This window comes from Apteryx rowi, unplaced genomic scaffold (assembly GCF_003343035.1).
Source record: "Apteryx rowi isolate R43461 unplaced genomic scaffold, aptRow1 scaffold_2, whole genome shotgun sequence".
Classification (NCBI taxonomy): Eukaryota; Metazoa; Chordata; class Aves; order Apterygiformes; family Apterygidae; genus Apteryx; species Apteryx rowi.
The window spans coordinates 10,978,649-11,005,260 of NW_020448307.1; the positions used below are offsets into that span (position 1 = coordinate 10,978,649).

Here is a 26,612-nt window from a genome sequence, read left to right on the forward strand (position 1 = left end):
TGCTGCTCTTCCCCAGCTCTTGCCAACGTGACCGTCTGCGTGTCCACGGGGCCTATTTGTCCCAGGGTAGAACATGAGTTGGTGACATTAGCCACAGGGAGAAAGATTTTTGTCAARTGACAAAAATATTCTCATTTACTGAGGGGATTTAAAAAAAAATCCAAGTCAAATCTTTGAGAATGGACAGGCTAGGCTGACTATTGTCATTATCTAATCTGTATCGCTGCTGTAGATTCATTTCAGAGTCATCAAGCTACATCCACAGGAAACAAACTCCACTCAAGTAGTTTCATACTTGAGTGACACTTCACTACTATGAAGACCTCATAACCCTTGTATAAACCATCATCACAGCCTTACAAAAGAGCTTTTTGTCAGTATTAAGTAGACTATATTTGCACACAAATAGTTTAGTAATTCTCATTTTGAACTACAAATGGGATTCTGGAAGCGGCACCTTCCTCTGGGAGAAGCACTGCTCTGGAGCTCCAGCCCTCTACTCTCTGCACGTTTAGAAAGAAAAGACTTGGTCTCAGTGCCAACAACAAGCACAGAGTGGGGTTAGCTCACCCTGACACTGGTACCTTAAGGAGAAGARTATGGAAAAGCAAAAGCAAAACCACACTGAAGCTGCTTGTTGCATGGCTTTTTGGTTTCACACAGCAGTGTGAGCCCCTGCATTTGCATCTACTGTTCTGTTAATGAAGCAGTTCTTGCGTTTCCTTCTTCCTAAATAAATGCTTCCAACATCCATCCTTACTGGCTGCTGTGGCTCATTTACTGACCTTGGATCCRTAGAGGTAATAGGGCTGAACGTTGGCTGGTTTGTCCCGCTGGGGCTCCTGTGTGAATGGGATTGCAGTCCTCACAAACCTGCAGCAGGCATGGGAGAAGGGAAGGAAAACAGACCGTACCTCGTTAATTGTGTTCAGTACAGGTCTGGGATGAACTGCATTTGCAGGTTAATTAGCATGATCTAATGAGTTTTCTTTCATCACCCGAGTCACATGAACTCATATGCAAGCTCCTGCCCCAATCTGTCAGTGATGTAAAACACATTAGCTTAACTTGCCACARAGGTGGTTTTTCTTCACAGTTGCGGCAGGCAACGAACATACATACAAGCAGCTACCGCAGCTCTGCTGCTGAGTCACATCTTTTTAAACCACACTAACCCAGTCACTTGCCATCACTGTCAGACTTCAGTGCATGAATTTATTAGCACTTTCAAGGCCAAGGGGAGCTGGCAGTGGGGGCTTTAGCTTCACTCTCACTGTCAGTGCTGTATCCCATAAGAAATGAAAATGTCACTGCAATGCATGTGAATTCTGTGCGGYAGGTTTAACATTTCTGAATGAAACGCAAGGTCTCCAGCTGTCGCCTGCCTTGCTTTTCCCCTCTCACCTGTTGGTGGATCCATTGTAGCAGTAGTTGGGTAGAAAGTCAAAGTTGAGCTCCCAGAAGACATGGAGGGTGATGCGCCCATAGGGTGCAGAGACGTTGTGGTTGGCCTCTCGGAACATGGCATCAAAGCTGTCCAAAGTCATGTGTTTGCAGAGCAACCTGTGAGTCAGGCGGTTTATTTCCAAGAGCCACTCCAGCTCCTGCAGCACACAAAGCAGCAACGTGTTACCGAGATGACAATAAAAAAGGCTGATTTAATTGCCAAGGGAATGATTTTTATATCTACACCCACACAGCACTTTCTAGGCATGACCGGACTCTGACACCAGGTGAGGATGTAGCAAATGCTAAAGACATCAGTTTAACTCAATGGCCAAGGCCAGTTGCACTTCTACTCAACAGGGTCCCAGTCCAGGATTTCCTAAGCCCAAAAGTAGCAAAATTAATTTGTTCCCCACTGAGCACCAGTTGGCTTTCACATCAGAAGCCCTGAAAGGTGGAAACTGGTAATTTTACACTACTTGACTCTGATGCTCCTGTAACGTATCAAAGGCAACACATCCTGTACAGAGAGACAACCACAAACAATGTCTCAGTCACCTGCATCCAGCAAGGGAAATTAAAGTCAGGATTTCCTTCTCCCAGATCACAGGACTCTATTATATGAGCTTTGCAAAATCTAACTGCTTAATGTCACCTTATGATTTACACAGATACTTCATGGTCTAATAATAATGCAACTACAGATGGATAAATAGAAATATGAGAGATTCATCAGGATAAAGGAGAATATATGACTGACTGAAACCTACTGTAAATGGGACTTTCTTTGAGCAGAGGTCGGCTGACTATGTATACATAGCAGTGTATTATCCTCTCTATTCATACCCTCCTTTCAGTTAATCATGGTTCTTACCACTATAGACGTTAGGTCCTCGCTCTCAAAGCGGCTAATGGCTTGGTCTAATGATTTGTACATTGCGGCTGAGATACGCTGGGTTATGAGCCTGTTTAGGTCAATTGATCTACCTAGCAACTGTGAAAAGAAGAAAAGATATTTCCATGTTATATACAGATGGGGAAAAGCTTTCAATAGACACAAATTACAACCAATCATCCAAATCTGTTTAAACATGAAAATGGTGAGGCAAACTCCCTGTTGGGTTTACCGTTTCCTAAAAGAAAGAGGAGAGAAATGTGGAGTGTAATTCACTTTCCCCTCAGTCACCGCGTCCTGAGCGTAGTATGTCGGAAACCAGTAAAATCCTCATTCCAACACCAATCTTGATTGAACCCAACACTAAGATGCTACCTGGCACTGACATTTGAAGCCAACAAGAAGAGAGACCAAGAGCTTTGAACACGTAATTTTACTACTTGCACTGTACCTGAACATGCCTCTGCTTGAGTAGTGTCTCGTAGCGGTTGGATGGTGGATATGGAATAATGACCCCGTAATTCTTACATTCAGCCCGGAAACGCTTATCCAATAAAACACTGAAAAAGGGAAGCAGTGTCAGGAAAAAGGAAACAAGCCCAGCCAGCTTCTCTCTGGATCTTTTCCAGACTTGCTCTCATCCTTCCTTCCATCTTGCTCTGAGTGCCAAGAATTTTCCACACACTCTAATAACTATGCCTTCACTACTAAATCACAAAGCTGCAGTAGTTATCTGGGGACTGCCATGCTGCTATCTATCATTCTTGGCTTTTATGGCTAAAACATCAAAAAAGATACAAGATTATGCTGAAAGATATCAACTACTGGGACGTTTCCACAGGTGTGATCTCTCCTTGAAGATGTACTGCTGGAGCATTTTGCTTCTCTAAGTCAAAAGTGACCTACAGAAAAATTCCTTGCAGACTGCAGAATTACACCAAACACTTGGTTTACATTTGGGGACATGAGAAGAGGACTCTCATTAGAGTTCATCCATACTCTTTAAATCATTAGAAGGAAATATCATGAAGCATCTATCTCCCCACAAAGGAGCAAGCAACATTGCAGAAGTCTGACAGTCAGCTAGCTGGTCTGGTGTGCGATATAAGATATTGAGGATCTTTCTGGCCATTGCAAATCCTGCATATTTCTGTTTCTTAGAGATGAGAGGCTTCCACTTCTCATTTTGCCTATCACACAAAAAAAAGTCAAGCAGGGACATGTCTTGAATAGGCTTGACTTTATTGCTGCTCTCAGAAATTATACTCAGGCAGCTATTTATGATGCCAGTTATTTTTATTTCTCTTTTAACCATGTCTTCTTGCCACTATTCATTCATTTTTCCCATCTACACTGGTCTGACGTGGATTGCAAGTTCTACGGGACAGGGATGATCTGTTTTGTTATGTCTACACACAGCAGCTACTCCCCAAGGGGAACCTTTAGGTTAACTGCAATTTGAATGCAGCAATATCCTCACTCATTAGCAGCAGTCAGGTTCTCCTACCTGCCAGCCATGGCTTTATAATAGGCAAAGATCTGATCTGCCAGCTTGTACACAAATTGATCGAAACACAAATTCACCTGGGGGAAAAAAGAAACAGACATCATGAGGGTGTCACCAACATAGAGCAGGTCCTTCCTACGCTTGTTTGCAAGACCAGTCCTACTCAGTACAAAGCTCTAATTCAATATGTACGTGTATGTCACGTCACCTAAAAACAGCACTGGAGTTCTCATGTGCTACAGATACTGTAAACAGAAACATTTCTTTCTTCTCACAGGTTGTACATGCTCTTATAGGTCCAAGCCCCCATCCCCAATCATCTTTCTTTCCCTCAAGGATCTTTGTTCTCTCATTTTCCTCTGAGATCTCATAACCCTCTGCCTGTCAGACCAACCCTTCCATGCTCCTAGTGTCTGACAGCTTCTACTGGGTGCCCCTGGATAGGTCTAAGCTGAAGCCCTTAATCAGCAGCCTGTTTAAGCTCTCAGGAACTTTGCGATCTTTTGAAAACTTTTCAGAATACTGTTTTTTTTCCCCCCATGTAATTAATTCACTGAAGTGCCAGGCTGGGCTGTCAAACAGGACAATGTAAACCCAGTGAGCTCTCATTCCACAGAGTAAAGAGGAAGAGTACTTACCTCAGCTTCAATTTCATCATATAGGAACTGCTTTTTGAACTTAGTCAAGGCATAATATGCGCTGTCATTATAGAGGTCCAAGGGGTAGAGTACGTACCTGAGGGGAAGAAAATAGATCATCTCTTAATTTAACGTAGGAGCATGCCAGCCACTGCACACGGCTTGCTCTGAAGCAGAGAAGACTGCAATAATGGGATATTCTTTGCCTTCACCCCTTTCACCTCCACTTACTCCAGTCCCTTGAATCTTCCTTTCTGCTTCCTAGGTCAGCGTTGCTGGAAGCAGCTCCAACTGATCTAGATTTGTGCTGTGACTTGCCTAATCAATACTTGTTCCTTCTATGCCCTTAAAAAAAGATTCTGTCCTGCTGTCACTACACAGCGTGCACTGACAATGGCCTTAACATGGAAAACAAAGCTTTCATAATGAGGAAGATATTATGAACATAGTTATAGTTGCATAACAATAATTCTTCTGCTCATTTATTTTGCATATAGAAAAAAAAGCATTTAGGAGCCTCAGCCAGGGCCCACATCCTTTTGGTTGTGCATGCTATCCAACTAATGCACGAAGATAAAAGTATCACTAAGTTGTGTGCATATGTGGCAACAGTCGTCAACTGTTGGTTTATGATCCATAAGTAAGTGACAGTGCCAAGAAGCAGCCCACACATCTGCTAAAAAGGTATACCAGTCAGCACTCGTACAGTACACATTTATGTGGTATCAAATCAAAAAACGTATTTCTGTCCACTGGCCACCTCAAGGAGGCTGTTCACCCCCAGCCTAATAATTCTCACTATCCTTCTGCAAAACAAAATCCTAAGCCCCAGCTAAGACACAGGCCCACCACAGCCCCACCAACTCTTACTCCATCATGGAGGGTTCTTTGGTTTCCAGAATATGGTCCGTAAGGATCCAGGGCATGGACATCTCAATGGGAAACTGGATGCGGCGGCCCATGGTCAGCTCGAGGAAGAATTCCCGGAACCAGAGTTGGGACAGGTCGCAGCACTGCTGCAGCGCTTCTGAAAACGCAGAGGAAATCCCCTCAGTGGGAGGGTGCAGACATTACCACCCTTAGGACCGACAAGGAGGGACGTGTAGCAAGAGGCAGCTGTTTCTGCCTTATATTGAATTGGTTTGGGGCGTGAACCAGCTTTTGGGATATCACCATTTTTAAACCCAGACCATGTCCATGCTGTCTCAGCATTTTGTAATARAAAAAGAAACAAGAAATTGTTTCTTTTGCAATAGAACTCCAGGAAGAGAATTTCAGCGGCCTGCCCGAGGTCACTCTGGCAGATTTCTTCTGTGCCCAGTGGCTCAGAAGTTTGGCTGGGGCAGAAATAAAGCTCCAATCCTAGAAACTAAACTACTACCTGTGGCATTTTTGCCATTGCTGACTGATTCACRTTCATATAATGCTTATTATCTATAAACATGCCCATACCAGGCAGAAATAGAACATTTGGAAAAATAAGGGAAAATCTCTTGCGTAGGTCTATGAGGAGCAAAGGTGATCTACCTTTGCCTCTCTGAGCATGCAAGATTTGGATTCAAGCCTCCCTCTGCCACAGTCTCACCACTGATGTTGAGAAGGTGGGTGAAGAAGAAGGACTGCTTGTGGAACTCCTCAATGGCCAAGACTATTGGCCCATCCAAGCTGCTCCTCAGTGTCTTCTTTGAGCCACTCTTGTCCGCTATGAGGGACTCCAGCATGGTCCGCACCATGTARAGCTTTGGAAGGAAGTTAACATGCAGTTACTGCTCTCTAGTGATACAACATCACACACTGTCAAGGCGCTCTGCAGAAAAAATAACRCTTCTAGCTGGCTGCTACTCCACTATCTGCCCCCTGTAGACTAGAAGTAATTGCACCCTTGAAGAAAGGAGGCCTTGGGAACTACACAACAAACTAGGCACCAAAGTAACACTTAACACACAACTTGCGAGTGAAGACTTTGTGGAAGAAACCATGGAAAGAGCAGCTAACCCACAGGACAGAAGACTCTTACATGGCTGTAAGGCTCTAAATTCCCTGCACAGGAGATGGAGATTTACATACCTGGGTACTTGATGGTCCTACTGCTCGCCGTGGGACTTTTATATCAAATCCACCTTTGGGATCCTTCTCACCTCTCAGGCAAGGATCATTTGGAGGCTCTCGACCTCCCTCCCAGTCACAGATCGTCTTCCGAATTGCCTGAAGGACACTGGAAGGGGTGGAGGAGAGGGAAAGTTGTGCTTAAACTTGCTTTTAGTTCAAGGGAAAAATATTCACAGCTGTGCCCACAAGGGAAGGAAAGTAACTGAGGTGGGGATATACACTGTCTTTTTTGGGGGAGTGACCCCAAAAAGTTACCTTGGGAAGAGTTGCTGGCCAAGGTATATTGGTTGATTGTATACTATGAGTATAGGTAGTTATGGCTGTGCAGAGTCAGACTTAGGTGTACACAGGGCTATGCGCTTATATAGTACAAATATGTTATACAAATAAATACACCTGCTTTGCTTTACATTTAAAAATGACAGACTGACCTGATCAGGACGTTCTTCTTCTTCCTGACTGCCTGCCTCAGTGGTTCTCGCAGGGTTACCTGGGCAAAGTCCTGCAGGGCTGCATAGATAGTGTTGCGAATGGCTTGGTTAAAGACACTCTCCATTCGGCCCATCAACACTTGCAGACCTTTGATCATGGCAATTACCTGAAGTAAAAATTAAAAAACTTGTACTTCTTATTTTTCCTATATTTGGAGAGATCCATAAATTCAACAACATTAAAAGAATTTAAATTAATTCTACTGGAGTAACTTAGATCCAGTAATTAGGTGATTAATTTTTTTTGATGTCAGTTGCTTTACAGCTCACAACAACCTGAGGATAGCACTACAACCACCAACTTCCTGCAAACAGTCCCTGTCCCTTGGCAGGCTGTGTTTCCACTCCTGGTCTCTTGATAGCTTTAATAACACACAATGCTGACAGTGTCAGCAAACTGCATGAGTTCAACACATACATGCAGCTGCATGGCTTGCACAGGCATTTATCTGTATGCAGGCAACAGAGTTTTCCTTGTGCAATACCGTATAGAAGAATTAGGCCAGTGATAATTCCCAGGAGGGAATGAGCCACAAAAATTAAGGCAATGTTCAAACCACTTCAGACTCTAGAAAGAAAAATGAATGTATGAGGGCCTCTCATAAGCAGGCTTGGAGGGCTATTCCCACTGTCCACAGACAGCCAGACTGAGAGTTGACTGGTCCCAGAAACTAGCTGAGGATCCATTCTGCTTGCACAGCACCTGAGCATCACTCTGGACCTTGTTCCACAGCACGCTTCTCTGGGAACCTAGATGCCTTTTTTCAGGGACCCTGAATCCCCCTTGGGGGGGATTAGTACAATGGTGTTAAGAAAACACAAGGATTCACCTCTGTCTTTTACCAGCACATAAACAGAGTACGGGGAAGAGCAGGATCAGGAAGAGGGAGGGAAGTGCTCTCGTCATGCACTGGTGCAGTGTTTCTATCCTAGTAGGAACTCATAAGAACTTAATTTCCCCCTTAATTCTATTTGCTTGTGGGCCACAGGGAGTAGGAACCTGCTGAGCAAGGTGAGATGCCCTTTCCTCCTCTTGGATGGGAAACTAGCACTTGCTGGTTCTTACTCATTCCTAGTATTTTTCATGCTGAGTCAAAACTTTAAGTTACAATTTGTCAGGAACCTGCTCTGCCCAGAGCCCCCCCTCATGCTGGTCCCTGCACACTCGTAACAAGAACAGTTGCTGCCTGGATGAGTGCAAAACCTGGATGAAGGAAGGACTGTTATTTCCATTTTAGAAGCTGGGGAGAATTTAATCAGTGATTTTCAAAAAGCATGAACTTCTCAGCTGCTGGTGGACACCCGTGAAGAGGAGCTAACAAAAAACTTTTGAAAAATGCAGTCCAAATACTTCAAAACACCTTTAAAAATCTGGCACTTTGTGACTTATCCAAGTAACCTAGGTAGTTTGTGGCAAAGTACATGAAACTTTATCTCCAGGCCACACTCTCAGTTACAGCAGTACAGAATAAGGCAACAGTTGGCACCTACTTCCACAAAGGCAAACTTCTCTTCACTGGTGTAGTTGTACCGTGTGGCTCTCTCATACTCTTCTGCTGTTCCTGGGCAATCTTTGTTACAGAACTTATCCGTGGGATGAACCAGCTTCCAAGAGTACTGGAAGGTGAAGAGAGACACAGTCAACATTGCAGTGAATAAAAAGCAGAGCTGGAAGGACTGAAAAGGGCACTACGCCAGCAAAACTCTCCTTGGACATTGCTACAGTTGTCTGGCATCCCTTTGGGAGCAGAATGTGTGCTTCCTCCTGACTTTATTATTGCTGTATTGAAATGTTGGTTTGGGTTATCTGGGGCTGACAGTCACACCTGGCTCTTGACATTCATGGACTTGTGCCGAGATATGTCAAAACTTCCCAAATTAAGAATTTCTGTCATCATTTGAATTATAGCTTTAGCCATTCAAGACCCAGACTTATCCCATCCAGCTTTCAATATTTAAGTGAGGTGTTCAATTAGGAGAACAGTCATTGAGTCTCCCTCTAACAGCAGTGGGGGCATAGGGTRGTTCAGCTCTAGAGTGCGACAGATCAAGCTCTCTTTCTCCATTTGGTAGAGAGTCTAAGATGATTAGATGCATGATTTCAGCATGTTTGTTAAAGGCTTAAAGCTAGGTGGCATGAAACCAAGCTCACCTTTTCACATTCTTTGTTGAACACAGTGTTAAAATGTTGATGCTCACCTGGGAAAATCAGGATGTTACCTACTTTGATGGACTCACCACTTCCATGACATGGGCACTCCACTTGGACAGCAGCTGCAGTCCTCGTAACGCAAGGTCAAAGAGCTCCCTGTATTCTTCATCCGATTTCTGGCTGTCCAGTCCTGAGCCAGTGACCACCTGGAAAACACCACATAATGTCAAGGCAGGACCAGCAGCTCACTGCAAAGGCTTCCAGCCAGGGCTGAGTGAAAGGCTGTGACAGATCTTGCTCTCAAATCCCAGCTGAAATGAATTCCATGTGATCAAGCTAAAACTGGCCAGTGCATATACTCTCTCTCAGGAAAAGGGGCATAACTTGGCAAGACTCCTTTTACCCAAGCAGCCAATTTATTTCCTATAAAAAAAGGAGTCTGACTTGTAAACTTAGAGCAAATAACCAGCTTCTTCATTCCACTTTCTTATGGATTCCTCTGTGATGGTTTAATGGTACTGAAGTCCTCAAGAGCCCTTTGCTGATTTAAATTTCAAATAAATACATAAAGATACCACAATAAAAGGGCTGAATACTCTAATAATTCATTAAACTAACAATGATGAATAAGGATGACACAGTTTCAAAAAATAGTCACGATCATGTCAGAAAGGGCTCAGACATTCTATAAATGACAAGAACAGAGCTGCCCTCGTGAACTTTCCTCCCAAGCCCTGACTGATATTTCAGTGTAATAGAAAAGATCCATCTGTAAGGCCACAGGTGTTCTGCCATCTGACTGATAATAAGCTTTAGTTGCAATAATATTTGTGTCTTATTTTAATTCAGCTGTGACCAAAGAGAAGAACTTTTGCAGTAGATCTTCCAGTCCACATGATCTTGCACCTGCAGGGGCCTTAGATAACTTGCTTTTTATTGCTTTCTCAAGCAGCAATTTGTTCCACTTGTGTCTTTCTCCCCTTCTCATTGTATATGTCCTTGGCAGACTGTATTCCCACTGGACTTGTCCTCTTCCAGTCTCATCTGTCCAGTAAGCCTGATTTTGGTGACTGCTCACTGAGCTTACCTCACTGTTGCTGTAGCGAGCGAGCTCTGAGATGAAGCGGATGTGGTCGTCTCGGATCTGGACCATCTGCTCACAGATGTTGTACTGGGGACTTATGCTGCTCTGAGTACATGTCCACCTGGGCAGAAAAGCAATGGCTTTCAGGGACAGGACAAGAGGCTCCACTCAGACACCCCCAGGGACAAAGCCTTGCGCTCAACTGCTCCCTTCACCTCAGCACTCTCAAAACATGTCACCCTCAGGACTACTGTGTTCAGCCTGTATCCTCTCTCTCATCCCACCTGTTTGTCAGACAAAGCAGACGTGTGCGAAGTCTTCCAGACGCGGTCTCACACAGCGTTACAGGGATGCTCACCTCACCTTTCTGCCAGAACATCTCTGCTCCATCCACCCTGAAGGTTACTCTCCATGTTGGGGTCACCTACTCGCCACAGACAGAGGTGGCTATTTCCCAGGCCGCTATCTGGCAAGCTTTCAGGGAAGGAGGACAAACAGCAGATCTTGGATCCTTTCTGCTAAACCTAAGGATAATCGACCCCTTAGAGCTCATTCCTCTGGGCCTGTAAGGGCTGGGTCATGCTTCCTTCYACAGCAGGGAAGGACTGCAAGGGGACAGTGACAATGAAACTCCCACTCTTTTTTTTGGTTCTGGGTCACATTACCAGCTCAGCAAACAACCCCGAGTGTAAACAACACACAGAGTATAATTAAATTTGCATTTGCATTGAGCTGCATGTACAGCATGGCAGTGTAATGGGGCCTTCAAGGGAAGACGACGCTCCCCTTCCAGTGGCACAGTCATATGAAGAAGTGGTGAGAATAAGTGCACATCAGGTCTATTTAATTTAACACCTTCTCTTTCCCAGTTCTCTGTTAGGCACAGATGTAGAACCAGAACAGTTCCACCAAAATGCTTAGTGCAAACAAAAATCTGTCAGTGGGACTCTCATGTCTTATTCTGTCTTCATAATGGTTTTAAGTATTCAGACCTTGCTTTTTTTCTTAAGTAACTGGCCATCTTAAGATATATAGTCTTCTGATCTGGATTGGATGTATGAAAGGGAGGTGAGAAAGCTGCCTCTGATAGGGACATTCGCATGAAACCATATTCCTACAGCTAACTGTGAAGTTCCTGCTGCCAGTATTTGCAGTGGCAGAAGTTCCTGGAAATGCTGGACAATGTCATCCCTCGTGAAATCCAGCCTCCCACAGTCCCATCACTCAACTCTTACCCGTTTCAATGTCCTGTGCTCCCACCAGACAATCGGCAGGTCACAGGAATGGCCAAGGCTGCGCCAGCCCTCCCTGCCACACACAATCTAGTCCACAGTGCAGAAACAAAACACCATGCAAGAAAAAAACCAATTAATTCCATTTTTCATGGAGATAGGGAAGAAAAGAAAGTGACAAAAACAGAACATTAGCAAGAAATGGGGATTACATGGAACCACCTTGGAAGGGCTAGTGTCGCAARTCCCATGCAATTTGCTGAGAAAGCAAGTGAGTGAGGAAGAAACATTTGTTAGTAAGGTACAGCAAAGAGACTGGGTAGACAGATTTCAAGACAAACATTACAATTCTGAAGAGGTAAACAGTCCACAAGCTACCTTAGTTTTGAGATGAGAAAATGAATGGAGCTGACATACATTTTGTTGAAATGTGCTTTTTTGAAATTATTTGGGACAAAAAGATAACTTTTAGAACACTTTTCCTTTTTAAACCGAGTTTCCAAAAATATTTTTTAAATTCAAATTTTGTGGAATATTTTAATTGAAAACTTTTTGCTTGGGAAGTTTTGCCATGTTATTTTCAAATATTCTCATGAAAAATTAATTGGCACCTTTCAACCAGCTTGCAGGAGGGCAGGGGAGGGCTATTCCTGGGTGAGCCACTCAGTGAGCAGAAAAGGAGGATCCTCCAGAGCAAAAGGGGAGGAGCAAACAGAAGCGCAAGATGAGATATGTTATTTGCTATCCTGATGAAGAGACAGCTGACAGACTGCTTTTCTGAAATGATGGAGAAAGCTGACTATCACGTGATGTGGTCCTACAGGTGCGTTTTCACTCGCTGGTGAACACTAGGCTAAGATCAGTGACTACAGCCAGCCGCAGCTCAGATACACTTTGCTTGCATGTCCCATGCAGTTGCAAATGCTCTTCCAAGAATATCCAAATCTGACACCAATTCTTCTAGCAATAATTGACGATTATGCAAAACTACAAAGACAAGTGGCGTTTCATACACGAGAGGTGTGATCTGAATCAACACCTGCAAATTCATTTGACAGGAGCAACAAACCGACTGTGAATCCAGATTGTAGAGCACTACTGTACACACCTACGCCACTACTGAATTAAAGACTCCACTTCTGCCTTTCTCACACAGTATTCGTTTATTTCCAATGCATCTAACACTGAGTTTAGCTCGAATTCCTGCTGCCTTTCTTCATGAAACCTTCCTGCCTGGGAAGGGTCAGAGCTAGACAAGACGGCCTGATACTGCACAGATAGATCTAGTGCTGTGTTCATGCTCTGGAGGATTTTGTTCCTCGGATCAAAAATGTGGATTAAAATCTCTCCAGAGCAGGGACACACTGCTCACACTCACACACCTTGACCCCGGAGCGTGCACACACCGCAAGCACTCAGCCGGATGCTCGAAACTGCCGAGGCGCACACGAGCCACGGCGTGCACGTGCCTTCCTGCTGCCGTGCCTCGCCGCACGCCGAGCCCCTCGCGCCAGGCAGCACACGCAGAGGCATGCACGCTCCCCTGTCCACACGCACGGCTACGCGCCTGCAGGGCCACGTCTGCTCGGATCCGCCTGCACACACACGCACGGGCTGGCGACGACAGCTTCCCATGCAGGGACACATATGTATGCACGTGCACAGAAAACCGACTGCACGGTGAGGCACGCCTGCTCACAGGGATTCACACCTACCCACAGGGACACACACAGGTACCCGCGCACGGACCTCACGCACACYGGAGAGGGAGCGTTGCAACTCCCAAGCCTTTCAGGACACACACAGAAGCCAAGAGACATTACGGCAGGCACTCACTTGGATTTGTTCTCCTCATAGTGAGCACTGGTCTTAATGTATCTGGCCAGTTCTATCTGCATATCGCCGAATAAAGGAACCACCTGCAGCTGCTGGAAAAGAAAACAAAAGATGGTTGAAATACGGCAGAGAGCGCCTTGGGCCGTAGAGTAACATGAGGGACTACGAAACAACATCCTGTGTCTCTGAAGCTACAAAGTGTCAGGCTGGTTAAAGCAAGGTGAAAAAGCAGGGTCATTTCACATCTAGAAGTGACTGAAAACTATCACAAGGTTTTTTTATGCTAGGGCAATCATCCCTGCAGAGTGCTCTGCAGCCCTGGACTCACTGATACCGTGTTGATTATTGCTGATGGCGTTCAGTGCTGTGACATAGATTTCCAGGATTGGTGACAGCTGTGAGAGGAAAGGGTCTATTTATAAGAAAAAGAGAGAAGCATATTTCTGAACAGGACTGATTGTCTCCCACCCTAATCCTCCAAGAGGAGGGAGGGCTAAATAAACAGCAAGTTAGTATTTGAGGTTCCTGCTGCCAAGATTGCATGAGGGTCTGTGGTGCACCTCAGAGAGAGAAGCATCATGCTGTAGGCTGCTTTGGTGCCTGGACTACCAGAGATGTGGCATCTTTCCCCACGTACTCTGACGTTACTTTGGCACTGGGCTCGCTAGCAACATGTCTTAAAGCTTCCCAATGAATAAAAAAACACAGGCAATGGCTGTTTGCAGTACAATGTGGCTACACTCTCCCTTTACATCTCTGAGGGATTTTGATGGGAAATAAATTCTAAGCACACCAAACATACCTCAAGCTTGACTAAGCTTTCAGCTGCAAACAAAACTCAAACAAGACCTATCTATGGTTCTGCAGTTAAGTATGAAGCTCCAGCTTCATCCAGCTACAAAAATCCAAGTCCAAAATTCTCAGAAGATAGTGGCAAATTCACTGTCCTATTATCACATGCTCCTCTTCTCCGACTGGTTTGAGTGGAGAATTTGCAATGCTGTCAGCAGGAATTCACAGTGGTGACTTTCATAAACGGTTTAAATGAAAAGGTAGTTCATTTTCACTACTCAAATTCCTGACCAATCCTTTAGAAATTTAATCAGAAGGCAGTGAGYAGATGTTGTAGGAGGTGTAGCTGGCCTTTTCTTATTGAGATCTGAGGGTGTGGAGTGCTACCCAACTGAGTGAACGAGACCACAGCAGATGCTGGAAAAGTGCAAATGGAAAAGAAGTTGGAAAGGAAAAAGTTCTTCCATGCAATGGAAGATATTTCACCTGTCTGATTCTCTGACAGCCCAGAGCACTTTGCAATGAACAACAAATCTGTTTAGATGCACCCAGACGACCAGACTCTGCAGATTATGGCAAAGGCTTGATTTAAACTGAGGCAAAGATTCAGTCAAATTAGCAAAGCTGAACCAGGGAAAACTCAGAAGACTCTGAGGAATAGCATAATAGATCTCCTTTGCAGAGCTGCAGGCCTAAGCAGTCTCTCCAGTGACTGGGCAGTATTCAACCATCTCATTATCCCCCTCCACGAGGTTAAGGCATCTGTCCATAGTTCTCTAAGCAGGAGTTTGATCCCTGCTCTGAAAGCTGTCTCCAGGAAACGATGCAAATACCTGTAAATAGGTACCCATTCATTCAGAGTGAGGATGCAGTAGCAGGTACATCAGCCTCTCCTGAAAGCAGCTCTCTGGGCTCAGGAGAACCTTTCCCCTCCCATCCCACAGACCCAGCACATCCTCTATAAACTGCAGGTCAGCGCACAAAGCAGGGAGGTATCTTGTGCTCTGTTGCCACCACTGACCAAGTCTTTCAGGCTCATCAGCAGTTCTCTGAGTAAACAGACAGGGCAGAGCAACTCTGATGAAAGAAAATGTAGGGGAAGAAGAGCTCTGTGACCCACCAAAAGTCAATTTCTTTCCACTTTCACTAATAGACAGCAAATGTCGGTAACACAGAAACTAGTCTTTCCATTTCAGGAGAAAGATTAATTCAGTGGGACTTTGCCGAGGTCAAGGTATTGGCAAAAGGACTCTGGAAGGAGGGCTCATGCTCAGCAGGACTAAAAGAAAACTGATTTGCTACATCTGGGAAGTCATTCTGCTATCCCCCCACTCTTCTGTTATGCTTTGCTGCCAATACATTTGTCCCTTGCCAGATCCCACCATGGCGCCTAGGGCTGAAACGGGCAAAACCTGAAATGCCTCAATCTGAGCATACAAGCAGTGGAAAGAAGTAATTCTTGTCTGTAAATACAGGCCAGGAGGTGCTGGTATTGCACTAAGCTCATGTGAGTGGTGCAATATGCAGAGACAGAGAGCTGGGTCTCAGCCCCTATCTCCTTCTGCCGCTGATGAATGGTGTCTCTCACACACACCAGACTTCAGGAGGAAGCAGAAAGTTTGTCCAAATACTTTCACCAAACCATCAAATGAGCCTTTGAGGAACATACTAAGTATCTGAAGTGCAAGTTCCAGCTCCCCAAGAAGCTTTTTCTGTCCTATATGGACCACCATTTACACATGAAATAAGACTGTCAGATAAAATGTTGCCTGGCCGGCTGTGTCCCCTGGCATATCAGCTCAGCAGCGAGGGCAGGAAAAAAGGACTGCAACAACCAACCACACGGCCTCAACAAACCAAGCTAGGATCTCTGGTGGCTTGAAAGCATGGTGCTCTTGAGGAGACTGCAAACCTGCCTCAAAAACGTGCCCACAACTAGAACAGGCCACCAGCCTGGCACATCCTTCCCTTGTCCACAAAACAGACCTCCCACGTGCCATCCCTTCCTCTCCCACAGCATCGGCCTTCACCCTTCAGCAGGAAATGCGAAGAGTCCGCGCAAAACAGCAGCCAGCTGCTGAGCAAGGAGCACAGAGCCCTCAGCTCCCATCGTCTCCCCAGCCCCCATTCCCAGCCCTGGGCGCTGCTCACACATCCACAGCCTTGCCCGGCACTGTGGGCCAGCATCTGTTGTCTCACCCTTGCTGTGGCTCTGTGCTCATCCACATTTATAGCAACCCTACTCATCATCATTCAGTCTAGATAATTTCTAGACCCTTTGGTCTTTTTGGAACTGTGAATGATTCCCATGGTTTGATTTTGGCAGCATGTGCAAGTGATACAGGTCACTAACTCATTGGTCTGCAGTAATTTCCAGCCTCACCCAGACAGGTCACTGACCTTGAAGAATTTGTCTATTTTGCTAAGGTTGATTCTCTTCTTGGCATCCAATTTGTAAATGTTGCTGACATTCCCATCCATCAGATATAGGCCAAACCCCATCACCTGGAGAAGACAGAAAGGCTAAGTTTTATTAGGGTGAAGTCAGCAGCATGGGCCAAAGACAGTTCTCCTTCACATAGCACGAGAAATCACTATTTCAGGATCCTGGGCCAGGTGACACTGATGAGAAGACTATATATAATGTGCACATTTCTGCAAGGTTGTATGAGGGGGAAGACAGAGAACACAGGATGGATCTGTTTTTTCTGTGTGAAAATGTATGATGCACACTTTGCTTATTTGCTCTTCCTCTCTCCCACATAAAAACAACCCAAAAGCTTCTCCACCCAAAATAAAAAGGCAAATATTTGCTTCTAGACGAGAACTGAAAACATTACAAATATTCTTATGGTTTGTTTTTTTTCCCCTTTAATTCAGTACAAATCATTACAGATATTAAAAATAACCACATTATCCTTCAAAGAACTTTAATTGACTCATACTATGATAATGAGGTTCTTGTGGGAATAGGCGACTGTAATCACTGTAGTAACTGACTTACAGTAAGGACATACATACAAAACAAGCAGATACTTTGGCATGCTCATCTTGAGGGCTCTTTAGAGTCAGAAGCCAATCCTGGAAGGATCTGTCTTCTGATTATTGCTGGAAATGGCCATTGAGAAGAAAACTCAAGGCTGCCAAGTTGGTGCTGATTTTGACACAYCCTACAGTTAACCAGGTCAAGCCCATGCTCCCACACATTCATGCACAACAGAAAAAACATTTCCATCTCTGGAGAGCACAGGGCACGCTCTGGTGCTCACCTCTGCTGGCCAGTTTCCACCACCACACACACGCTTATTCTCAGGCAGGCAGAGCCGCCAGCAACCTTGGGAAGGTTGGAAGAAAAAGAGAGAGGTGGAGAATGGGAAGAGCAGAGGAAAGGGAGAGAGGAAGGAACATTCTTAAACAAGAATATGGGAGAAGGACAAAAAGGCCAGAAGAGGAAAAAATGGGAAAAGATATGAATTACAGTGGGAAACTGAGGCAGCTCACTCCATGCCCAGCGGAGGTACCACTTGGGAGCACTCATGAGGGACATCTCTGACCCACAGGCACGTCCAGGCTGTTCAGCTGCAAAGGAGGGGTCAAGGGGGAGGAAGTTGGGGGGTTGAGGAGTCCCAGCAGATGACACAAAAAGTAACAGACAGCAGAAAGGAAACAGGAAGAGGAGGAAGGCAACTTTGGTGCTCCATGCAGTCAGCCTTGCTGTTTCATTGCAGCCCTTCTGTCCAGACGATGCTGGCTCTGCAGAGAACGGGTGCATGTAAACGAGGTAACTCAAAGGAGGAGGAGAATAAAGGAAAGAAAATGAAGAGAAACAGAGTCCTGGGAAGGTATTTCATCTTACTAAAACAGAAGAAAACTACCTAAACACCCAGCCCCATCAGCACAGAAGAATCTCACCTTTAAGAGCATGTGTTTCTCACTGGGGGTGAGATACATCTTGTTTTCATAGTAATCCACACAGATGTTGACAATATCAGCCAGCAACTCCTCATAGCCTGGGATAACCTCTAGCTGCTGGTGCAGACACTGAAACATCAACAGGGACCACATTATCCACATGGACAGAGGAACAGCAAGATTCGAAGGGAACATATTTGAAGGATTAAGAGTATAATGATGATTCCTAACTCACTAGGTCAGAACAAAGGCAAAGGAAAAACTCTGTGTGTTTTTCTTAATATGAAGACTGACCCTATTGTACAACATTCCTTCTCCAGGACAGCTCTCGCCTTTAGTCAAACATCAGACAGTGAGAGGAAAAGAAAGGGTTCACCTCAAAAAGAGACTTTCTGACTGTCTCCTGTCTCTGTGCAATATTCCACCTAATTAGCACAACCTATAGAGCCTTTGGAGCAGTGGAGATGTGAAGGGCCTTGGTGTCTGATCTGCAGTCCATGTGCAGCCGAAGATAGACTCCTCTAGCTCTCAGTCTTCCCTGCCTCACCTGCATGTCACATCCTTTCCTCAGCCATGGATGGATTTCCAGGGGAAAACAGTGGAAAAGTGGAAACAYCCCCCGAAAGCTCTTTTTACATCTTTTAGACCTTCACCCTTGCCTTGACATAAGGAGACCTCCAAAGCCAACCACAACGATTCATTAGAGGGAGGTATTGCTAGAATTATACAGCCCGATTCAAAGCCCATCACAGCCAGTGGAAATGACCCATAATGAACAAGGTAGCTATGGCCACAATTCAGTCTGAAGTGCTCTCAGCCTTGGCAAGTTCATTGCCTCTCTCTACCTATGGAAATACCAACTGGTTGAGCAGTACATGAAGCRCAGGAAAGGGACCTGCCTGTGTGATGCGGTTGTGGTTTGCCAAGAACATGGAGAGGTTCTGGGACTCCTGGATGGACTGYGGGTCTGCCATCTTCCTCAGAAACTGGGCAGCTCTGGAAGGGAGAAATCCAGCATCACCAAGGGTCCCTCACTGAACATGAGACTCACCACCCATCCTCTTTGAGTTCACCTGCAGCTGCAGCACAGCAGCCTCTGAGCCCCCCCTGTGGTAAAACTCTGCTCCTTTCCTCATTTCTCAAATAGGGAACTGAAACACAGAGAGGCTCAGCGATTTGCCTAAATTCACAAAGAGAACCTTCTGCAGAGCAGAAACCCAAACTCAAGTCTCTTTGCTTCTGCCTGACCTCACTGCAGGATAAATGCTCCCTTGCACAYCAGGCACAGTCTTTCTCCCACCTCCAGACTACTAATGAAACTGTCAGCCTGGCTGCTTCTCCCCCTTTCACCTTTTGTATGCAGAGTGATCGTTTTTGACGCTGCACTTCATGTTCTTCAGCTCATCCAGGACAGCAAACATGTTAATGAATTTCCCCAGAGTCAGGAGATAGGCCTCAGAGACAAAGTCCTTCCTTCTCTCAGCATGGCACAGGCGCTTCACCTCACTGCAGAACCGCTCAATGGCCTTGCGCTGAAAAGGAGAGATTTCCAACTCAGCAGAGCCTCTAGTCAGGCATGACAGAAACATGACTTGCACCTGCTCAGCAGGCAGCATCACATGCAATAGCCACACCATCAACGGGAAAACCCCCTCCACCCACCCAGGGTCTCCTTCCTTTAACTAAAGTGTTTTTCTTATGGGGAGGGAGGCGCCAGCTTCACTCTCTGCTGTTGCCCTGAAACAAAGCAGTGTTACAAACCACTATTTACAAATGTTCTCCAGGCTGGAGGGCAGGATGTGGGCTTGAGGTCTCTATCTGCTCTTTAGCTGAGCACAGCGTGTTCTGCAAGATGAAGCTTCAGCTTTTCAGGTGGAACATAACAATCTCCTTGAATTTAAAAAGCATGCATACTTGTTAAACCCAGCTGCAGYGAGTTATAAAAGCAAGTGGCAATGAACAGAGCTCCCTTGAGCCCRCAGCAGTGGTTTGCTGCATGGTTGCTGCTCTGCTGGGAGCTAAGCAAGGTATTTTGTCAAGTGCCTCAAATGTAGCAACTGCTGATTTTCAGTTTTGGTACACTTACTGATGTTGGCCAGCTACTGCTATCAGTATGAATAAAAGACATAAGCAGCTCTGACCAAAAGGCTGGTGTTACTGATTCTTTATAAAAAGACTCTCACTGGATGGCCTGAACCAAGGTGGTCTTTAAAGCAGTGGCCAGAGGGCTGTTCTGAGCCAGTGCTGCATCAGAAGACAGCAAGCACCTTTCCCAGGTGACTGCAGGCTCAGCGCCCAGGAAATCCTACCCGAGGTCAGCTTCAGGCACCTTTGCCCTGCTTCCACTGAAAGTCAAGGTGGAGATGTTGCTTCCCGGTCTCGTTGCCAGTTGTTTCCACAAGTTTAGCTAGTTGGAAGGTGCTCCCCTTTCCTCCCTGCATAGCAAAAGGGCATCCAGCAGCACAGCCCTCATCCAGCCCTCAGCACATCAGCTGGACCACCAGGCCTCAGCTGTTCCTGGATTTCCTTCAGAGGGGGAAAAACAAGCTGTGCTAGCAGCAGACTAATTTTCAGCAGGGAAGCAGCTGGTTGCATCCACCAACAAACATTCATTGAAGGAAAAGAGAAGCAGGTGGCACCCATTGGCTCCATGTARTGGAGGCTCTGGTCCTCCACAAACTTCAGCACTGAGGTGTGCTCATTCCTGACTGGAACGGTGACTATATACAAGACCTTGGGGCCAGGCAAGGTAYATGTGGTACAGATTTTGCTTTGAGCAGACCTCATGTATCTGCTGGCAGCTGCAAGAAAGAGACCTACCAGGAAACTCAGGCAGGCAAGACAGAGCACAGCCCTGTTTAGGATAAGATAACACTAAAGTAATAAATTACTCCTGCCTCCCTCCTTGACCACTTACCTGAAAATACATGAACTTCATCAGCTTGGTGACTTCTGGCTCCAGAACTTCTACCGTCTTCTCATAAATCTCCACTCGGTTTGGCTGTTCATTACATTTCACCTGAGATGCAAAGACAAACCATTGTGTCAACATTAGCGTTTCTATTGCAACTGTGGACCTGCAATGGCCATCATCTTCTGCTTGTTTCACAGTGAATCTTGTCCCCATTTGAGGATAACAGAGGGATCTGAGAGGAAGCTTCTTTTCAAGGCAATAGATGATGGGAGAAGGGGCTATTTGTCAGATGTGAAATTCTCTCCACGTATTATAAATAGGCACGATCCTGACTGTGAGAAGTAACATCTTCTAATRCATTTGTCTGGGGTAGAGTACATAAAATGAGTCTGGACTTGCTAGCATGACATGGTAATGTTAGATTATTATGTCAGAAATTTTTCAGAGACTTTGTGTTGCAAAGTCTCATGGACGCACAAGGCACCATGCTACAGTTGTGCAGTGGTTCTGCTGGGATAATTCTGGTTGTGTTGCAGACCTGCTAAAGACCACTGGACTTGTACATGGCCAGCAGCAATGAAATAAGACACTTCCATATCAGACTCCTTGGAAGCTAAATATAAGAAAAGACTTATCCGATTGTCATCCACCTTATTTCCAAATGGTGACTTGGAGTCCTAGAAATCCTACTACCAAATTATTAGGGGAAACCCCAACTGTTCCAGGCAATGTTTCCTGCTCCTATCCTCTGATAGGGGATGAGTGTCCAGGACCTTGCCAGGGTGTATTTTGTCTCCAGCTGTTGCTGTTGTAAGGCTGTGATGGGTCTGACAGAGCCTGGTGCAACTTTAGAGCCAAGCAGCGGATCTACAGTACACAAGAAGGTGCATCAGCTGGCTTTACATGTGGGAAGATGCAAAAGTAGCTGTAAAACTCTTCACCACCTCCACAGTGGGGAATCTAGTGATCCTGGCTGGGAATTTCACACTGTAGTCAGATAATACTGATGATCATGACTATGCAGCTGAAAGTGGCCCCGTGGTAGGGGGATGACTCACACACATTTAGCTATAGGCACAGCTCTGCTCTTCCTCCATAAAACCGCGTTTCCTCACGCAGTACACGGGGTGTCTACGTAAGCGAAGGGGGGCACCAAGCTGCCAGTCAGCAGCAGGCGGCAGATTGTGGGGGGGTGAGAAAAGGCATCCCCAGGGGCCGCAGCCTAGTCCTCCATGGCAAAGTTCAGAAAACACACTCGTTACAAGAGCAGATCTGATATATCTGCGAATGAACCCTCTGCCATGGTGGCGTCTGCTCCGGGCTCGCAGGCAGCCCCTTCCGCAGGTCCCCGCAGGGAAGGGTGGGGGTGCGAGAATGGAAATGCCGCAAGCTGCTCTCTGAGAGGCATGGCAGCGTCACTGGGGTGGCAGGGAAGGGGGGACATCAGCACGCCAGGACAGATGATGTTGTGCGGCACTCACACCCCACCCCAGTGTGCAGCCCAGCGCTCTATCTTACTGTCAGCTCAGCCATGGTCTGCCTTCTGCTAGTGTGACCAGAAGAGGCAATAGCAGCACAGCATCAAATATAAATGGGGGACAAGCAAATACGCAATCAGCGGCAGAAATCTGCCCATGCCTGGGTCTCACGAGACCATCAGCAGAGTATAACCCAAGGGGAACTGAGGTTTGACCTTTCCTGGGGAATCACAAAGACAAACATCAGCATTGTCAGCCATGTGGAAATAATTTTTCCTGGCTCCCCGGAACTGCTGCAGATCCTTTTATCACTAGGGTTAACACAAACGTGCTGTATCTGCCCTGCYGTGCTGCTAGTCTGCGCTTGCACAGCGATCCAGCGTGTGTTCACACTGCAGAAGACAAGCTTTGAGCTGGAGCCTGAATCACAAATTCAGCGGGCTACGTGGGCAACCTTACTCATGTCTGTAGGTGTTCGCAGGATGAAGCCACCAAAATTCAGGCTGGAGAGAAAAGGGCTAGAAAACAGCTGAGAACAGAACTAGCAGTAGAGGAGGAGGAGGTGACTGCAGAAAGATGCTGATAAAACTTGGGGGTAGATCAGGACCTTCAGGTCCAGCCGCAAAGAAGAGCATTTGGAGGAGACCAGGCTGAGAAGCAGATACTCTCCTCTCAGGAAATTTTTCTGACATACCAAAGTGCTCCTTCACGCACACTAGCACAGCTTCTGCACTTCTGGGGCTGCCATCAAGAGCAAAGAGTGCTCCAGAGTCAGGGCACCAGTCTGTGATGCTGGAAATCCTCCCTCAGCTGCCTGATCTGCTTTATTCAAGTAGGGGAGATCCTGGGTCTGCCTTACCTCAAAAGGACACTCTGTTCTCRCTGCTGGGCTGGTGAGGCTCTCTTYAGACACTGACAACAGTCCCACTCTAGACTGGGGTAATTCTTAATTGAGTCAAGACATTGGTATCRGGAAAGCGTGATATTGATGGAGAAGCTGTAGCCCTCCTATATGTGAGGGTGGCAAGTGGGTGTTCTCTGCTAGGGCAGGAGTACATATCTATTTCTACCAAAAGGCTATTTACTGCTGAGATCTGTGGTTGAGGCTCTTGCCAGGAGGGGGGGGGTTTGAAGACTCAGGGTTCTCCCATTTCAACCTTTCCTTCCGCTTCTGTCTTCTCTGCTTGTTTGTCTCTAACCCAAACTGAAGGCAAAGCTAGCTAGTTGCTCTAGGAAGGGATCTGGTACCTGGGGGATGGCTCGGGAGCAGCTCCTCCATGTATAAAGCATCACGGCATACTCGTGGCCCTCTTCCAGCATTTCATTCTGAAACACACAGAGAGGCGTTGCTGCAGCGGGACTTGCGCCTGCGGCACCGCATGGCTGCAACGGTGCTGGGCTGCCCTAGAGACTCACCATGCTGGAGTGCACTGTCGCCTGCTCGATGTACCTGGCGATGCCTGTTACAAAGGCATTTCTGTCTTCAAAGTTTGTGTCAAAATTAGCCTGTGGGTGCAACAGAGAAACAGGGATTAAAATGCTGCTAGTTGTTTGTTCACCTGATATACTTAGGAGCTTTTGGACAAAGGGTTTCATAAGTATATCCACCCTTCAGACAACCTGTCCTCCCAGAAAACCCCCAAGCAACCGCAGGCAGGAACAGGCAATGAAAAACTGGAGATGCTGGAAATCACTGGATCTCTAGGTCTGATGTAAATTCCTCTTTGTATGTGTGCACACATGCATCATGCAATACTGCTGAATCACGCATTTTCGTTAGAGGAAATCCTGCAGGTTATATGTGTGAAAACATGGCAATCAAGACTGACAAGCCCTTGTAAAATCAAGCCAAGCCAGGTGGAGATCGGTTATAAGGAATTGCAGACGTACAAAAGAGCAAGCCTCTAGCGATTATGCTAAAGATATTTGTCCATTAACTGAAAGACAGATGCAGCCTCATTAATTTCTATTTATCCTCTGGCTGCTCTGGGAAGACCACATCCTGTCAGCAGGAATTGCAAAGAATAAACACACAGAAAGGGCAGGGAAAGAGATGTCTGTAAAACATAAATACGAAAGTCAGCATCCCAACCAGATGCTATTATCAGCACTAATGTTGTTCCTGCAAGCAGATACTTTGAGGGAAAAAGTTGTTTTGGAAGCTGAGCTACTGCTTTGAGTCTGGATGTGGGAATAAGAAAGTGCAAAGCAAGGCAGGGGATGAAAATGCAGCTCCTCAGCTGCTCTGCCATAACTGCCCATTCACACGCCTTGGCCATTTGGCGATTCCCTCAGTGAACTGCAGGCCAGAATGCACACAAGTCTCAGATGCCCAGAGYTGCTCCTTGCAACATCATTACCACTGCAGAAACCATATTCAACTCCATCTGGTTTCTTCAGTAGCTTCCAGCTTCTGAAGCTGGGAGCATAGACCCATGGCCACAAGGCTGTTTTTCCTAGTGCCTCAAGGACATCACGTGTGACATAAAAGCTGAGCCTGCACATGAATTTATGGGTAGCAGGAGAGACAGCTAAATACAAACCAAGTRTGATGTGGAAACAGATWTGGCTAATACCTCTGGATCCAGTTTAGGCTAGGTTCCTAGACTAAACTACATGCAGATGCTCGTGGCCCTGAAAGGAGACTGTGCCATTAGGCTACGCCCTGAGCTCCTCGCAGGACRCAGGCCAGCAAACAGTAAAAATTATTTGGTGAAGAAATAGGCTAAAGTGATATCAAGATTTTCCAGGGAGAGCTGAAATTTGAACAGCTCAGAAGTGCCTTTGGGTCTGATAACCTGTAGAGATGCTAATGCTACTGAACAAGCCTGCAGTCCGACCTGGTGAAAGAGATACTGTAATTTCAGAAGCCTGTGTACATGGCAAGGCAATCACTGTACGGGTGTATTTATACACTGCTGTGCCTAAGCCATGAAGACAGGAGYGGCAGGACAGAGAAAGTAACCCCATATTATATTTAACCCTGGGTGTGGTCTATAGGCCAGGGTGTGGTGCCCAAGCAGTTGAGGCATCCCACTGTGGATCCAAAAGAAGCAGCCTGAGCCTTGCCCTGGGATCAYGCCAAGCTTTGCTTGGTCAGTGCAGCTGCAACTAAATCTGTGGCTACTCAAACCAGAGAAGTGATTCTAGCTGCTGCTCTCCCTTGCATGCCGTTAGCCACTGAGACTGGCAGCTCCAGCTGTGCTAATGGCATAGGCCAGCCAAATTCAGGCAAAACTTCAATTTTGACCTACACAGAAGATGCAGGCACTATTATAGAAAGAAACCACAGAAATATTTGCATTATAAAACATTGATCTTATCACAAATCTTATCTGCTGCTTCATACCCATTCATGCACTCTAGTCCTCATTTTTAACTTCCTGATGTCTTGCTCAGKGCTCAAGACCTCTTTTACTAATCTCCACCACTTTCCTTTCAAAGCCTCTAGGAACATATTCGTGGCTAGATCTTTTCTGAACATTTCCTTAAACCTGGGGCACCTGGAACATTTTGCATTAGTTCTTAAAGCACCATGCTCTCCTGTGCTTTGYATGAGTTACCAGAACAACCCTCACAGCCCATGCTGCCATCGGGAAGCTGGACGGTACCTGGTACATGATGGAAGACGGAGGAGGTTCRATGCATGGCTGCTGGTCTGGTAGAGGCAGCTCCTCCAGTAAGTCCACATTGGACAAGGCATCCTCTAGCGTAACGTGCGTGGTCATGGTTCTGGCTGTTCAGTTTCCACGCTAAATCCAAAGGAAAAGAAAAGGTGATAGAAAAACAGCAGCCAGAAAACAGAAAATGTCAAAGGACAAAACCAGAACCACAACTGGTTTGCACTGCAGGAAACATTATCCCTGTTTAATAGTTTTCTTTTTCTTGTCTATTTAACCTAAGTCTCTAAGTCCTCTCTCCTTCTACAATTCAATAACAGAACTGGAACGCAGAGTAAGAGGAACACAGCTACCCACCCGTGCCCTTCACTGCTTAACTCTGTGCAAAGCTACTTAAGACACAAAACAACTGGATRCTGCAGTGCAGCTAGAGCAGCCTCGGGTAAAAGTGTGAGCTCCAAAATGCAAATAGCAGCGCTATTAAAAATATCTCTAGAAGCAGCATG

General features: G+C 46.0%; 1 protein-coding gene across 4 annotated transcripts in view; it reads right to left on the reverse strand.

The window, feature by feature from the left end:
- The window catches only part of CYFIP2 (cytoplasmic FMR1 interacting protein 2), a 57,897-nt gene that overhangs the window by 25,986 nt on the left and 5,299 nt on the right, over positions 1-26,612 (reverse strand). For 3 of the 4 annotated variants that reach the window (XM_026063229.1, XM_026063230.1, XM_026063231.1), the window contains 22 exons: positions 26,098-26,238; positions 23,903-23,992; positions 23,735-23,812; positions 21,012-21,113; positions 19,445-19,626; positions 18,994-19,090; positions 18,095-18,223; positions 16,583-16,687; positions 13,391-13,482; positions 10,326-10,443; positions 9,325-9,444; positions 8,578-8,703; positions 7,027-7,193; positions 6,554-6,701; positions 6,072-6,225; positions 5,357-5,513; positions 4,487-4,583; positions 3,849-3,925; positions 2,793-2,901; positions 2,321-2,440; positions 1,405-1,604; positions 786-873 (listed from right to left, as the gene is read on the reverse strand). In XM_026063229.1, the coding sequence (XP_025919014.1) occupies positions 786-873; positions 1,405-1,604; positions 2,321-2,440; positions 2,793-2,901; positions 3,849-3,925; positions 4,487-4,583; positions 5,357-5,513; positions 6,072-6,225; positions 6,554-6,701; positions 7,027-7,193; positions 8,578-8,703; positions 9,325-9,444; positions 10,326-10,443; positions 13,391-13,482; positions 16,583-16,687; positions 18,095-18,223; positions 18,994-19,090; positions 19,445-19,626; positions 21,012-21,113; positions 23,735-23,812; positions 23,903-23,992; positions 26,098-26,214 (2,673 nt within the window). In that variant the 5' untranslated portion in view covers positions 26,215-26,238. The remainder of the gene's footprint in view (positions 1-785; positions 874-1,404; positions 1,605-2,320; positions 2,441-2,792; positions 2,902-3,848; positions 3,926-4,486; positions 4,584-5,356; positions 5,514-6,071; positions 6,226-6,553; positions 6,702-7,026; positions 7,194-8,577; positions 8,704-9,324; positions 9,445-10,325; positions 10,444-13,390; positions 13,483-16,582; positions 16,688-18,094; positions 18,224-18,993; positions 19,091-19,444; positions 19,627-21,011; positions 21,114-23,734; positions 23,813-23,902; positions 23,993-26,097; positions 26,239-26,612) is intronic. The other variant, XM_026063232.1, reaches the window with a different exon arrangement.